At 43.8% G+C, this 16,304-nt stretch overlaps 1 protein-coding gene across 1 annotated transcript in view; it reads right to left on the bottom strand.

Moving 5' to 3' along the window:
* The window catches only part of LOC101321319 (protein numb homolog), a 234,127-nt gene that overhangs the window by 215,195 nt on the left and 2,628 nt on the right, over nucleotides 1-16,304 (bottom strand). Inside the window, exons 3-13 of the mRNA XM_073799306.1 lie at nucleotides 15,752-15,892; nucleotides 14,030-14,233; nucleotides 12,542-12,685; nucleotides 8,521-8,700; nucleotides 7,485-7,645; nucleotides 6,750-6,854; nucleotides 4,563-4,681; nucleotides 3,668-3,848; nucleotides 3,033-3,102; nucleotides 1,979-2,168; nucleotides 1,219-1,297 (exon numbers count right to left, since the gene is read on the bottom strand). Of these exons, the coding sequence (XP_073655407.1) occupies nucleotides 1,219-1,297; nucleotides 1,979-2,168; nucleotides 3,033-3,102; nucleotides 3,668-3,848; nucleotides 4,563-4,681; nucleotides 6,750-6,854; nucleotides 7,485-7,645; nucleotides 8,521-8,700; nucleotides 12,542-12,685; nucleotides 14,030-14,233; nucleotides 15,752-15,892 (1,574 nt within the window). The remainder of the gene's footprint in view (nucleotides 1-1,218; nucleotides 1,298-1,978; nucleotides 2,169-3,032; nucleotides 3,103-3,667; nucleotides 3,849-4,562; nucleotides 4,682-6,749; nucleotides 6,855-7,484; nucleotides 7,646-8,520; nucleotides 8,701-12,541; nucleotides 12,686-14,029; nucleotides 14,234-15,751; nucleotides 15,893-16,304) is intronic.

The raw sequence follows: 16,304 nt of genomic DNA, 5'->3' as shown, positions 1-16,304 counted from the left end.
CTGAGAACATTGTTCTCTGGTGATATTGGTTGGACATTTTTCACATCTGTTATTGAAAAATTTACTTTAGCTTTTTGGACATGATGAAAGGAATCTGCTAAGAAATGCTTGCTTGATGTGAAATTGGTTTTGTGAATCATATGAAGAATCTTTTGCCTTTTTTTTTTTTTTTTTTTTTTGCGGTACGCGGGCCTCTCACCACCGTGGCCCCTCCCGCTGCAGAGCAACAGGCGCCGGACGTGCAGGCTCAGCGGCCATGGCTCACGGGCGCAGCCGCTCCGCGGCATGTGGGACCCCCCCCAGACCGGGGCACGAACCCGTGTCCCCTGCATCGGCAGGCGGACCCCCAACTACTGCGCCACCAGGGAAGCCCTCTTTTGCCTTTTTAAAGTCCTTTTCCCTCGATTTTTCATCTCCTCTAACAGCTTTGAAAAATTAGAACCACCTGTTCAGCTAGAGTTCCTTTGGTGAAAGAGCCCAGATTAGGAATTAAGGAAAGTTTAGAAGGAAAAAGAAAATCTAGGGACCTCCCTGGTGGCGCAGTGGTTAAGAATCCACCTGCCAATGCAGGGGACATGGGTTTGAGACCTGGTCCGGGAAGATCCCACATGCCACGGAGCAACTAAGCCCGTGCGCCACAACTACTGAGCCTGTGCTCTAGAGCCGGCGAGCCACAACTACGGAAGCCCGTGTGCCTAGAGCCCATGCTCCTCAACAAGAGAAGCCACCGCAGTGAGAAGCCCGTGCGCCGCAACGAAGAGTAGCCCCCACTTGCAGCAACTAGAGAAAGCCTTGCGCAGCAACGAAGAACACAGCCCAAAAAAATTAATTAATTTAAAAAAAAAATCTAGGGGGCCTATTCCAGTCCCTCATTCCTTCTTTATGCCTATCTGCAAAAAAGAAAGAACTTGAGTTTAGAGGATGGTGGGGGAAAAAAAGGGAAGGAAAGGAAACAATATTTCAGAAACAGCTGATTTTGAGGGCTACTTGACAGGCCTAAGGGGATTTTTGCTGTTTTACTTTTTACTAGTAGGATTTTATAATCCTATCTTGCACAGATGTATTTTGTATCTTCAAGTGAGATATTGTATCTGGGGCTGTAGAAAGTATTTCTGTGTTGGGGAAGAGGGTACGTACATGCTTAGGGGGAAAAAGGGGTCTGAGGAACCCTTGAGAGCCCTGAATTTTTTCTTGAAAACATAGCTTGTACTTATCTACCCTGTTCTTGATCTTCTGAAGCATTTCTTGGTTTCCTTCATTTTCTAAGTTGAGTATCTTCATTGCATGGTGAATTTCTCTGAAAGGTAAGAAGGACTTCTTAGGCTGTTCTTCCTATCCTTAAAGCATGGAGGTGGAAAATATAGGACTTGGAATCAGACAAGAATCCTAAGTTCCAATCCTAACTGCAGTTTTGCTGAGCTTTATTTGCAAAAATTGTATGATGCTTAGCTTGTAGGGGTGTTCTGTAGTTTTTGAGATGATATACTTGAAGGTACTAGTAGATATTATTTATTGAACACCTTTATGACAGGTACTAACATGTTATCTCATTACTCATCACCACAGACCCATAAGGCAGAGTGCCGTCTGCGTTTGATACATGAAAAAATGGGCTCAGAGAATTTAAGTAACTTACCCAGACTCACAGAGCTAGCACATGTCTGAGCTGGGGTTCAAATCCTGGTCTTTTTGACGCTAAAGCCTATCGTCACTAAGTAGGCACTTGATAAATGTTAGTTGAATAAAAAAACCCACCTGGGATGATGAACAAGTATGTAAACTACATGAGCTTGACTTTTAATCTAATTCAGGCCAGTTTTTCTGTTACCCACTTGCTCAGTAGATGAATGGCCCAGGTGAGCCTGTGCTTTTTACAGCCATTAAGCAGCCTGGAAAGGCAGGCACATACTCTGTTAACAAGGTTGGGAGAGTTGGCAGTAAAAGAGGTCACGGCAGGAACCAGAGGGTTAGTGCTTACTTTAGAACAGCATCATGGTTCTCTAGGAGCAGCATGTCTAGGAAGGTGTCCCTGACTCGGTCTCCTTGAAGTTTGAGGGCTAGGATGCTACGGCAAGCCTCTAGTCGTACACCTGGTGATTCTTCATAGTGTATAGCCCAGAGCAGGGAGTCTATCAGTTGGGGATTCACGTGGCCAATTTGTCCCAAAGCTGCAGAGATTAGAGGGCAGCGTGTTCCACTGTCACTTAAGATTGAGCTTGCTATATCCTAGCATCCAGAAATGGCCTTATTAATAAATAATAATAATAAGGTATAGGCAACCACTTGCAATTATTTAATTTGCAATTAAATATTGCAAATACTAAACTAAGTATTTTGTCTTTACCTTCCCTTTTAGATGACAATTACCATTAGAATTTTAGGAATGGGTTAGAATAGGACATTATCCCCAGAGAATTCCCAGAAAGGGGGGGGTATTCCACGCCATCCTTGTCCATTAGGATGTGAGAATATACTAATTTACCTATTTATCTAGGAATGAGATATGGGGTAGATAACTCAGAAGACCAACCTAGTCAAGGCAGGGTAATGGGGAAGGAAGGCACAATTACTTCACAGCTTAACCCAGGGCAGATTCTTAAAGGGACCTGCCAGACTGTCAGAGAGAAACAATGCCAAAAATCCCTAAAAAGAAACTCTAGGAAATTTGAGGGCAGGATTTTAGGTTTGTAGCAGTCTTGAATCTGGTCTGACTTTTACAGAGTCCTATGGTTGAAACCTCCAGAGAAAGCAAGTATATCCAACAGTGGATACCTACTTGGAACTCATACCTAACTCTGTTGGCAGGGATTGTCCTTTCAGCCCTTTGCCTTAAAGCGTTTGACATAGACCTAGACGCCTTAACTAAAAATTAAAAAGAACAAGAAAATAATCTTTAATTTCTCAGGCAAGGAACTTCTGAGAAGCTGTGATTATCCCCTCCCTTACGCTCTACTCTCTTCCTAAAGAGGTTCTGGGGATCATCTATACTAAAATACGGGAAGGTTGAGGAGCTGGGGCCACTCCTGTAATACCTCGAATGGCAAAGGCCTTGATTTTCCAGCAGGGATCTCTCTGTGTGAGATTCAGAAGGCATTCAAGGACCTGGGATGGATAAAAGGCAGTGCTGAGTGGAGAGAATCAGAGCAAGAATGAACCAGAGACAGGGACCCCTCTTGTCTAAATGTGCTTTAACTGGAAAAGTGGCCCTCTATCAAATCTAGTGAAAAAATGAGCTGGAGCCAGAAGTACTGGCTTAGGCGCAGAGTGCTCTTATCTCCTGTCTGTAGATTGATTTTCCCAGCTCACAGATCTATGGCCATATAGGCTTCTTTTGAATACCTCCATCAGGTTTTCCACTAATAACTAGGGATTATAACTCGATTCACTGGAGTCGATCCCTAAGCCTATCAGCACCCATGTAATGAGAAGCTAGTTAACTGAGGTGAGAACAGGATTCAGGGGTGTGCTCTAAAGTGAAGTCTAGGCTGGCTTGGAGCTAAGTGTGGTCCAAACTGTTGGTGTGGCCTATATATCTCCTCACCTTCCTGGTTCTGATCTCTCATTCTGTGTCCCCACAGAATGGTGAGTATGCTATGTACGAATGAAGCACAGGGTAATGCCCTCTTGGGTTGATCAGGTAAGATGGGTACATGTCTCCTTGACTCACCATATTATCGTGGATCTGCAGGGCACCAGCAGCCAAACAAGCTGCCTGCCGAACTGCCGTGAAGTCATCAGAGAAGCAGTTCAGAAAGCTTGGGAGAAGCTTGGCGGTCATGAGCTTGAGCCCACGAATCAGGGAGAGGGCTTCCACACGCTCCTGGGAGTTTCCTTGGCCCAGCTTGACTCTGTAAGGCACAGGTGCTTTTATTTTCCCTCCTTAAACTTTTGGTCCCTCTCCCTACGCCCACCCCCAGTGCCCTCAGGATAAAATCCAACTTCTGTAGGCTCTCCATTATCCATTCCCACCCTTTCCTACTTAGCCTTATGCACATTAATTTAAGTTTCACCAGGTAGAGAGACCTCAACTGTTTTATTTACTTGAATCCCTATTACCTAGAGTATGCTAGGCGCTAAACTATGTTGAATGACTGAATAAAGGAAACTTTAAACATGGATCTCTTGCTACAGTCAAGTTCTCTTCCCCACTGCCCTCACATGTGCCATGTTCATTTCTGTATTTGGCTCCCAGTGTGGAAGGTCTTACCTTCTCTCTGCCTACGTAGTCTTACCCATCCTTCATGAAACTTGACTTTGCTAGGCATTTGTGTACCTTGCCTGTATAATCAGAATCATGGCATACATCTGAACTCTCAAACATCTAAAACAGTGCCTAACACCTAGTGGGCATTCAGTTAATGATTCTTCCCTTAGCTACATTGTTAGTGTCTGTAGGGGCTGTTAATGTTTTATTTTATTAAAAACAAAAAAATTCTGCAATGGGATCTATACAGTGCTGAGCAGACAGAGCAGCTTAACAAATGCTGGCTGGCTGGAGCCCAGGCTCCCTGGACACTTTTAAGAATAAAAAAGCTTCTTTCTCCATGTTGACAAGGTCTTACCTGATTGTGTCATGCACCTCTTTCCCAAGGCTCATTTGCCCCAGAGCTTGGGCAGCTGCTTGTCTCACTTTCTTATTCCAGTCACCCAACATCAGCTGGATCAACTTATGTTTCACATCCTACACAGAGGTGTAATAATTAGCTACCATTTATTACCAAGTCAATTTTGTACTTGGCACTGTGCTAATAAGTATTTCCACCTGTCGCGTAATCCTCCCAAACAATCCCATAAGGCAGATATTACCATTTATAGGTGACAGAATGGAGGCTTAGATTTCTTGCCCAAGGTTAACCTGCTGAGTGCTGGAGCCAGGACTCAGACCCAGGCCTGTTTTTGAAGCTTATGCTTTATTTATTCATAAATTTATTTTATTTATTTATTTGTTTATTTATGGCTGTGCTGGGTCTTCGTAGCTGCATGCGGGCTTCAGTAGTTGTGGCTCATGGGCTCTAGAGTGCAGGCTCAGTAGTTGTGGTGCACAGGCTTAGTTGCTCCGCAGCATGTGCGATATTCCCAGACCAGGAACTCGAACCCATGTCCCCTGCATTGGCAGGTGGATTCTTACCCACTGCGCCACCAGGGAAGCCCGAAGCTCACGCTTTAAACTACTGTATTATATCTGTATTTGAGACTCTTAAAATTTGAAAGTGATACATCAGTAGGGTGACCAACTCATTCCAATTTGCCTGGGACTTTTCCTGGGTTTAGTACTGAAAGTCCTATGTACTGGACAAGCTAGGACAGTTGGCCACCCTATGTGTTAGTACATCTCTCAAAGGGAAAGGGACGAAGATTACTAGTTGGTGATTATGTAATGTGCCCAAAGCTATTCTCCCTGCCTGAAACATCTCGCTTTTCCACCCCTATCTGATACCTGATGTTTTCCTGTTCTTTTAGGATTGAACTCAAAAAGCATCTCCTCAGTGAACTCTCCTCTGCCTTCTGTAAGCAATAGGAAATCCCCATAATACTTTACAGCTACTTCTGTTATCTTTGCATCCCCAGTGGTAGCATGCTGCCCAGCATGTAGGATGTGGTCAGAAACTGCTTGCTTACTGAATGAGTGAAAGGACTGATGGACATATTGCTTAACCCCAGCAGTCTGATGTGAAGTTCTCATCTTTACCCCGTCCCCTGCTTGCTCTGCATGGCTTTTTACTTTCAGTTGGCCATCCTGAGTAACAAGTGCTGAGGAGGTGAATGTGCAAATTAATCAGATGTTGTTAAAATGGTGTTGTTAAATTCAGGTTCTGATTGAATTGACCAGAGGTGAGATTTTTCACTTCCAGCAAACTCCCGGGTGATACCTATGCTGCTGGTCCAAGACTTTAGCAGCAGGGTACTACTATGGCAGTCGAGGCAGAATTAACCCAGACTAGAATTATACTGATTACACTGAATTGGCCAGGTTTTGTGCTTCCCACATCAAAATGTGAGGGTCAAGATGGAGGGTGCTCTCTTCTCGTGGGAATGGCAGTGTTCTGGGCCATTTTGGAGTTACTTAGTGTTATAAGGAAAAGATAGTGGCACATAGGAAGAAGGGAAAAATCCCATTTGGACAGCTGAAGTTGATTTTAAAATAATGGCAAGAAGGAGGTCAGGTGAAAGCCTAAATGATGGTCAGGGTTTCCCGTGCCTGGAAGTATTTTTTTCAGTTCTGTCCCAAGTCTTGCTCAGCTGACCCACACTCCTTCCTTCACAGAACTTTAACTGACAGGTTCAGCCCACACTAATCTCTCTCTGAAAAGTTTTGAGTACATTACATTTATCACTTGTTCTTGAATCATTTGTGTATGTTAGTCTTGTTACTCTAACTCTAATGTCAGGTTTTTGAAAGTAGGGACAGTATTGACTGATACTTATAAAAGTACCTTGATGTGGAGGCAATGTCAAATTACTATAAAAGTTTCTAAACTTTTCACTTTTTTTTTTCTTGCTTACTTCATTGTAGGTAGGTTACAAACAGTTTGTGGACTGCCACCAGGCTGAGAAGCAGTGTCTTAAGTAATAGAACGATATGCTGGCATTTGAAGAGAATTCTGGGTTAGGAGTAAGAGGTAGCAGTATGGGAACAGAGATCTGTGTGGCAAGAATGGGATACTAGATAGCAGCAAAAAGTGGAAGAGCTCCCTAGCTCAGTTTTGCTTAGACTTTCTGTCCTGGAAACACAGGAAGAGAAGGCTTACCACATTGACATTTCCACCAATCTGGGAGAGAGCTCGGCAGGCTACAATCCGGTCTTTCCATTGATGGCTATTCAGCTCCACGGCAAGCATGGTATGTATCAGGGTCTGAGGAAATGGAAGACGTGTATGGATATCCAAGATCACTTTTAGAGATGATGGGGCCTTGAAGAAGTTATATCCTAACCTGGCATCCAGCATAGTTAATGTCACAAACACATGAGATGCCCGTTGCTAGCAAAGGAGAGTGGGTTTACAATGGGGCACTCTTCCATCCAAGCCAACTGATTTCTGGGGAACAATATACAGATTTAGTAATCTGAACAGAAAATTCCTAGGACCTTCTCTTCTTAATTTAACTATCTTTCCCCCTAAAATGATTTGTATATGCCTCAATCTGTGAGTTTCACATTTCTACTGGAAGTAAACAGAATTGTAGGTCTGTGTAGTTTTCAGTGGTAAACTTCTAGCAGAAGCAAATTCTGCATATCACAACTTTCCTTGCCTACACAGTTAGAAGCCATCTGCAGCCTACTTTTCTCACCTTTCTCAGCTAGCTGTTGTCACTCTTCCTTGTATACACGCCGGTTCACCCACACTTAGTCCGGTTTTACCTGTGCTTGAGATGATCCCTATCCAACCACCTGCATTTTCAGTTCCTTACATGCACCGACCTCAAAGACCCAATTGTTCCCCCCAAACTCGGTTTCTTTCTCTGACCCCGTAATGGACACATACTGTCTTTGCACTTAGATGGCTCAAGAGCATACAAGACTGTTGCTCAGTGTCCTCATTCTTCTTGTTAAACAGCTGATGGAGGATCCTCGTAATCACGGGGTAAGTGGCAGCACCTTCCAGAGCCAGGCACTGAGCTGCAGCCCAGCTGTCCACGCTATTACCTGCCACAGTGGGGTGAAAAAGGAGTCCAGAATGGCGATCTCTTCTCCCCATAGAGAGAGCAGCCTTTGGGTTGGTACACAAGGCTGCTACCTGCCTGATATCTCACTTCCCTCTGCCCCCTGTCTCAAAATTCAATCCCTTATTTAAATCATATTTAAATGGATTGTATCAAGGTTCTAAATATAGACTGAAAATCTTAACCTGCAAAGTCAAATCCTAATATGTTTTTGTTAGGTAACAGCAGGAAGGCACTTCCGGCCTGGGTGAGAGATACAGTTGTCCCTCTCACTAGAGATTGGGAAGTCTGGAGTGGAGGCTTTCTTAAGACAGATGAATTAAATCGTTGAGTATCTCCGTGCCGAAGGCCAAACTGGTCAGCCAGTTGTCCTCCACCCCTGCCGCCACGCAAGGAGCAGGTACATCTTTCAGACAGAGCATTTGGGCACCTTGGGCCTATCATCTGACAGAACCTTTCTGCTTGTATTACTCCAGCAATGCTTGTGGACAATGCCTGTAAGTTCAAGATGCCTGGAAGCAAGATGTGTTCAAGTAGTGATTTAAAAAATTTTTAGAACGTATTCTTTAATATTACATTATCTTTTCAATTGAAAATCTGGTTTATGAAAGGGGACATGGTTTCTGTTCAAATGCACTTATGAAACGTTTAGCCCAGGTACCACTAGGTGGCAGTGTACCTATTTTGTAAAGTACCTGGGAAGAACAAATCTCTGAGTATCTAAATGGAAGCCCAGACCCAATACAGTAGACATCATAGAGCATGATGGTGGAGAGGAAAGGATTAGGAAAAGCTGATGGTGAGGTGTCCTCTCTTTACCCCATATTTCCAGGTCAAAAGTAACAAGGAGTTACTCACCCTTCAAAAGGGCAGTCTGCATGATTTCCCGGGCAAGAAGATTATCTGACTGCATGGCATATTGGCATACTGCTGCTGCCATCCGCACACTGGCGTTCTTGTCACAAAGAGCAGCCTTTAGGGGGGCCTGTAGAACCTCTGGCAAGTCCTGGATAGGTGGAGCTTTGACGGTTTCCTTGTCTGTAATCAAAAGAAAGCCAGTAAGAGGGTGCTAGCTAGCCCCTTTGCTTTCCTCTGAAACAGAACTTTTTCCTGTAGTCACATGGTGGCCAACCTCAGTCTCAGTTGCACATGCTTACTGCTTCTTAATATAATTAGAGTTTAGCTGAGCCCCTACAATGGGCAGGATTTTAAGGCTGACTTTTGTGCTGGGTATTCCTGTTCCGAATCCTTTATCATCTGGCCTCTAAAGAGCTATATTCAAGCCAAAGGAGAACGTTTCCAGCTAGGCTATGGTGACCATCACCATTAGTTTTAGTGATGAAAATCAACCTATTTAAATATTTTTGTATTTTTAATAATAATAGCAAATATATTTAGGTAGTGCTTTGCTGCTTATATGGTGTTTCATATTCATTATCTCATTCAGTCTTCTAACCCTCATTGAAGTAGGCAAGGCAGGTATGACTGCAGAGCTCACCTGAAATATGTGTATTGCAGGAGTCCTTTCAGGTTTAACTACACAGTCTCACAAGACTATCATAGGCCACGCATGGCACTAATCTTTGGAAGGAAATAGGATGGAAGCATAGTTTGCCAACAGGACAGCATCAGGCGTTCCTTTTGGCAAGAGTTCTTGAGGTGGTTTGTCTAGCATTCCATGGAGCCTTCTGGGGACAGTTCAGGAGCATGGAATCGATCCCCAGGTATGTGTCTTATGTTCCACCAGAGTTATTATCTCTTTTATAGAACAACTCCATAGATATAATTCCAAGGTCCTCAAAGGGCATGCTTTGACAAGTTACAGCATTCATGGGAGCCCAAAGGATGGTGCCTCCTTCAGGCGTGTATATTTCACTTACAGTTCTTCCCAGTCCAGATGTAATTTATCAGTCAGGGTTCATTTTTATCATAAGCAATGTTGCCTGCAAAGATAGTTCCTATCCTTATCAGGTTATCGGGACAACAGGTAGGCATTTAACTAAAGCTCATTTCTCAAGTAAGAGGGGAAAGTGTTTTGTTAACCTTTTGTCCACAACTAGTTTCATTTTATAGATAAGGAATTTGAAGTTCAGAGAGGTTAACTGACCTCCCAAGATGTGGCAGAGCTAGTTCTATAGCTAAGGTTTTAGAATTTCTGATCTGTCCTTCTTGCTACTACTGTGGGCCACTGTGCCATCTGTTAAGAATGGGCTAGGTGGAAATATGTGCATTTCAGGGGAACAGACAGAAGCCAATTATTTCAAGAAATAATGAGTAAGATAATTTTCTTTGGGAAGTTGTGGGGAGGAAACAAGACAAATCAAAATCTAGACACCCAGGAAAGGGATCACATGAAAGGGAAAGACAAAGGTATTCTCTAATGTATGTGGAAAGATTTGGGGATAAGATAATATCTCTTGCCACCTATTGAAGGTTTTCTCTATGTGCCAGGCACTAACATACATCATCCCATTTAATACCCAAGGAAATAAGCGTTTAAAATAAAGGATGTGTACATGTGGAAGCATATTAGCAGGGACATCAAACCAAGTCTGGGTGGTGGGGCAGGGAAGACTCCTCAGAGGAAGTGATACCTTAGCTGAAAATTGAAGGGCATGTATAGAAGTTAATCAGGTAAAGAGGGAGAGGTAGAGTTTCCCAGCAGAGGGAGCAGCAAATTTGAAAACCTGGAGTTAAAATGCCCATATCTGGAACTCAGAAGACAGGAAATAAGTGAAATGAAACTTTAAAAACCTGACAACTTTGTAGAGATAAAATTAGTTCCCACCTCTAAGAAGTTCCTTGTTTGGTAGAGATGGCAGAAAAGTAAACAGACAATTATGACAGAATGATAAATGTTAGGGCAGAATAATATCAGGATGCTACCAGACTTCCCTGGTGGCGCAGTGGTTAAGAATCTGCCTGCCAGTGCAGGAGACACAGGTTCAATCCCTTGTTCGGGAAGATCCCACATGCCATGGAGCAACTAAGCCCCTGTGCCACAACTACTGAGCCCACGTGCTGCAACTACTGAAGCCTGTGTGCTGCAACTACTGAAGCCCATGTGTCTAGAGCCCATGCTCCACAAGAGGAGCCACCGCAATGAGAAGCCTGCACACCGCAACAAAGAGTAGCCCCCGCTTGCTGCATCTAGAGAAAGACCTCACGCAGCAACGAAGACCCAGCGCAGCCAAAAATTAAAAATAAATAAAAAATTTAAAAAGATGCTACCATCAGCAGAGAAGGAAGAAGTATCAGCCCAGGCTTCTCACAAAAGGTGGTATCTGAGAGGGTACTTGGGGGTTAGTAAGTCAGTTGGTTTTATGTCCTTTCAGCAGCATTTTATAGTTTCTGTCATCTGGGTCCTGTGTCTTGTTAAGCCAGCTCCTTGGTAGATTACAGTTCTGGCTCTTGTAGATGGGAAATTTTCCTTTTAAACTGCTTATTGCTAGCAAAGAAAAAACTATTGACATTTCTTTTTCAAAAGATTACAGACCATTGGGGAAAATGGCCAAGTCCTTAATTCATTTTAAAAGGCTAGTAAAAACTAAAACTTGATAAAGATAGTATAAATAAACACAAAACTACCGATTTCACTTATAAATGTAGTAAAATATTCTAAAATATTAACAAATCAAACCCAGTGGAGTGAAAGAAAGATCCATTAGGATTTTTTCCAAGAGTTTAACAACAGAATTCATTATATCCACAAATTAAAGGAGAAGAAACTAGAAAATGGCTGGTAAAATTCAACACTCATTTTTGTAATAAATAGAAAAGCTCACATGTATGTTGGCATATGTTTGTAAAAGCATAGGGAAAATGGTGGAATGCCAAACTAAACATTGGTTACCCTGGGGAATGGCATGGGGGTGGGATTGGGACTGGGAAGTGAGTTGGGGGAAGGTAATCACCTCTTTTTTTAAAAATTTTTTTGTCTGCACTGGGTCTTTGCTGCGTGCGGGCTTTCTCTAGTTGTGGTGAGCGGGGGCTACTCTTTGTTGCAGTGCGCGGGCTTCTCATTGCGGTGGCTTCTCTTGTTGTGGAGCAGGGGCTCTAGGCACATGGGCTTCCGTAGTTGCGTGGGCTCGGTAATTGTGGCTTGTGGACTCTAGAGCGCAGGCTCAGTATTTTTGGTGCAGGGGCTTAGTTCCTCTGTGGCATGTGGGATCTTCCTGGACCACGGATCTAACCCGTGTCTCCTGCATTGGCAGGCAGATTCTTAACCACTGAGCCACCAGGGAAGTCCCACCTCTTTTTATACTCCTCTGTGTTGACTGATAATGACACTTTATATTGCTTTCATAATAAAAAAAATGTTTAGGAAGCAGAATCTGTAGAATTTATTCGTCGATCGGTTGTGGGAAGAGGAAAGATTTTATCCAGGATGACTCCCAGGGTCCTAGCTCAGAAACTGCATGGATTGTGGGGATGCCGATTGCGATGTGGAATGTGGGGAGGGGTCTGTGGAGAGGGTGATGAGTTCAGTATGGGACATGTTGAGTTTGAGATGTGCTGTCAAAAGAAGCGCTAAAGTGGAGTCGGGAGAAAAGTGTGTGCATTCACACACACAGACACATACTTTTTGGGTATTATGAATGGGATCTCTCAAGGTAGAACAATGTGAACTTACTTGTAAGCTACTGATCATCAAAGGGTGATGAAATTCATGCAAAAAGCACTAGACTAGGAGTCAGGAATTTTAAATTCATCTCTATTGCTGATAAGAGATGGGTCTTGGTTTTTCAGGTCAGTCTCTGGGTCTTGGTTTCCATTTTGTGAAATGATCTCAGATAAGCTTCAGGGTCTCCGCCAGTTCAAAATTTCTATGGCTCTGCGAATTGCTTATATTCTCAAGCAGTCCAGTTCTGGCTCTCACCTGAGTCCCCCTGGCTGATGGCAGTACGGGGCCGTTCTAAAGCAGCTGTGGCACAAGTGATGATGGCTTGGATGCGGACGTCATCATGGATGTCCACCAAGCTCTGCAGCAGGCCCCCTATTGTCTTATGGTGCCACTCGATGACTACCATGAGGAGGAAAATTAGAAGAGAACCACCTGGTTAGGGCTAGATATTGTGCTGCAGGCAGGTGACAAGAAGTCCCCTTCCCCTAGGACAATTCAAGCAAAACAGTTCAGAAGAATAAAGGGCTCCAGAGATGGAGTCCTGTCCTGAGGGAAGTTATTTCTCTGATGATCCATGTACCCTCTTAGGTAGTTCCCAAACAAAACTCCTAATCCCATCCTATATTCTTTTTTTTTTTTGGCTTAAATAACTCTTTATTGTTATCACCTGGTAAATAGTTAGGTACAATAAAACATAGCGGTTAAGGAGACTTAGTCATCAGACATACCTGGTTTGGAATCGCAATTACTAGCTATGTGACCTTGGACAAATTACTTAACCTCACTGGGCTTGAGATTTCTCATTTGTAAGATGAGAATAATGCTGGAACCCATTGTATTGAGTTACGTTGAGTGTTAAATGAGTTAACTGGACAAAGTGTTTAGCAAAATGCCTGCAAGATAATAAGGGCTCACATGTTAATGGTTGTGGTTATCATTAGGTTTCCTTGACTTCTAGGGCTCTTCCATCTGGCTTTCAAGGGCTTCTTCCTTTTATTGCTAACTGCTCTCTTTATAGCTTTGGAGCTTTTATTTCAGTGCTCCCACCACCTGTAGGTGCTCCCCACTGGTAGCTTTTACTCAGAATCTCTTTTTCAACTCTCTTTTTGTTTACCTGAACCAGTTTATGTGATGAATCACCTCTCTTTTTCCTGCACTAACTAAACTAGTTTTTCATGTTCTGAAAGCCAGCAGCCCTTGAGTCCTCAAATCTTGCAGCTTTCAACACTCCTTGCTGGGCCCTTCCTCTGTCCCAGGCACTCAGCGTTCTATTCCCATATCGCTGAAGGCAAAGTAAATATATGATAATCCCAAATTTACAAATGAATTTTGGAAAAGGGTTGTATATACCACGGCCAACTGAAGTTTCTTTTGATCACTGCATTTCCATTGCTTGGGCAGCACATTTCACCCTTTCTTTCACGCATCACTTATTGAGTGTAAAGTTTCAGAGGTCAGTAAGATAGGGTCTCGGCCTGTGAAGAGTTCTCAGCATAGTGAGTTTCCACAAATTACTGATGTAAAACCTGCCCGTGCAAAAAGTATCTAGATAAATGCAGCTGTCATTGTGTGAAAAGCTCTTTTCTAGTCTAACCTTGATGAGGCAACCAGATTTTTATGTCTCACAAGAGAGGGATGGATTTTCAAAGATTGAGAAACACTAGTCCAAGGTGAGAACCTCCTCCTTCACAAATAACATGCTGATATGTCAGGACCCCCGCCCGCCCCACCCCCTTCACTCACTTAGAGCCCAGGCCATCTTCCATTCCTGCAGCATCCTCCGCAGGACCACCAGTTCCCAAGTCACATTCTCCTTCAGTGACTCTGCCTGCTTCTTCAGTCTCCTGGTCTTCATGGGCATGTCCTCCTCACCCACCTGCAGCAGCAGATCCTTGGCCGGTATGGGCAGAGCTGTCCAGCGCCTGGCTCCTTTCACAGGCCTGCAAGCTGTGCGGGGCAGCAGTATGAGGTATTCTGCCCACTGCCCTAAGCGTGTGTTCCCAGCCAGCATCACATTCCTATTCCTGGCTAGCACTAAGGCAAAACAAAACTGTCAAGAGCCAACTTTCCTGTGATTATGTAGGAAACTGAGTACAAGTCCCATAGGGAGTTATGACAAGTCCTGACTACAAACATGATAAAGCCATGATGATGGAGCAGAGAAATTTGGGGAAGAAAAGTTGAGATACATATAAGCCTTTTTATAAGTTTAATAAATCTTTAGGAATATAAATATGTTTATATGTAACAACGTTTGCTCATAAAATTCAATACTCGATATATTGCCATTTAAAGTAGAATGTAATTGGCCATTAATTCCTAATTTATTGTTTTCTTTTTAATGTTTTTAATTTGGGAGGAGGAATGGTGCTATAAGCTGCTAAGTGTTTACGAGTGCCTTGCTATAGGAATGATTAGTGTCTCAGTTTTAATGAGGCAGCTGAAGCCCTGGGAGGTGACTTGCTAAGACCCAACCCAAGGCTTTGCTACATGCTTTCTTCACTGCTTTATAATCGTAGCCCTCAACAAAGGAGGAGGCTGTGTGAGTTTGGTGGAAGCTGCCCACATCTGCCGTCATTAGCACCTCCTCTGCTCTAGTGGCTATTGCCTCTAGAGCCAGGCAGCACTAGAGACAGGTTTGGGGCTGGTAGGAAAAAGAATGGTTCACTACTGCTGCTAGTTTCTGCACACCAGTGGGCCCATCTGAACGGTGACACTGCAAAAAAAAGAGTCATGGGGAATGGAGACGTAGTCTCTGGAGGATGGGCACTTTTTTTTTTTTTGCGGTACGTGGGCCTCTCACTGTTGTGGCCTCTCCCGTTGAGGAGCACAGGCTCCGGACGCGCAGGCTCAGCGGCCATGGCTCACGGGCCCAGCCGCTCCGCAGCATGTGGGATCTTCCCGGACCGGGGCACGAACCCGTGTCCTCTGCATCGGCAGGCGGACTCTCAACCACTGTGCCACCAGGGAAGCCCGAGGATGGGCACTTTTTGTTTCATAAGTTTATTTCTTGGTTAACTCCTTTCCCTCTACCTTACCTAACTTACAGAATGAAGGATGATGTACTCATGAAACAGAAATTTGAAACACAGGTTGATTCTAGGGCCTGAAGCAGGTATGGGCCTGAGAATGGAGTGGGAGGGTAGAGCCAGCCCAAGGAAAAAGGGCAGAGTGCTAGATCAGGGGTTTGATGTACTTCATTTGGAAGCATTAAGGTGAGATCTGTCTTATTAGGAATTACTGGCCCTAAACCACTTGGTTACAACTAAGTTCCATCTCATTTCAGCTGTATGGGCCACAAAGGCTTTTCCTGTTACAATTAGTATTTTATAAATTTATGAGATGATTTTTAGTTAGTAGGAAGGGACTCACCTAGATGCTGGTGGTGTCCCAGCCTATGAAACAGGGACCTTAAAGAACTAACCCTACATCCACCTTTACCCCCATTATCAGCTTCGTGCTTACATGATTCAGGAACTGGCTGGGAAGTCCACCTTTCTGGGGTTTCAGGGAAGACCTTAGATAGCTGCTTGCTGTATCGATTGAGGTTTTCCAGGAAAATTTGGTCTCTCTTTGCACCAATCTGGTGGATGATCTGGACTTTATCTGTGAACAGATAAATAATGAGTCCCTAGAACCCGCCTCCTTCCTCTCTTCCTGGGTTTTTGGTCACCAGGATCAACCGAGTTTCCTTTTGCCCTACTCTAAGCCTCTAGGACTCATGACTACCATGCTCTGGGGGCATCCCTTGAAGGTGACTGTTGCTTGGAAGTATGACCTGGTGGCCTCATAAAAGCCTGGAAGCCAAGTCAGAACCTAACTTACAGGCATTGTCCGCTATGAAAAGCTGGATACTAATGAAGGGTTACCTAATTCATCTCTTATCAGTCATAAATACCTTTGTCTGAATAATTTTGTTAAACATTTTAAGAAGACTTTCAGTTGAAAGCAGTTTCGGAACAAGATGAGGGTAGGGAAGAATAAACAGCTTGGAACGTGCAATCCTAGATTGTGTATC

Source organism: Tursiops truncatus, chromosome 2, assembly GCF_011762595.2.
Source record: "Tursiops truncatus isolate mTurTru1 chromosome 2, mTurTru1.mat.Y, whole genome shotgun sequence".
NCBI classification, from domain to species: Eukaryota; Metazoa; Chordata; class Mammalia; order Artiodactyla; family Delphinidae; genus Tursiops; species Tursiops truncatus.
This window is presented reverse-complemented; position numbering and strand designations above follow the sequence as displayed.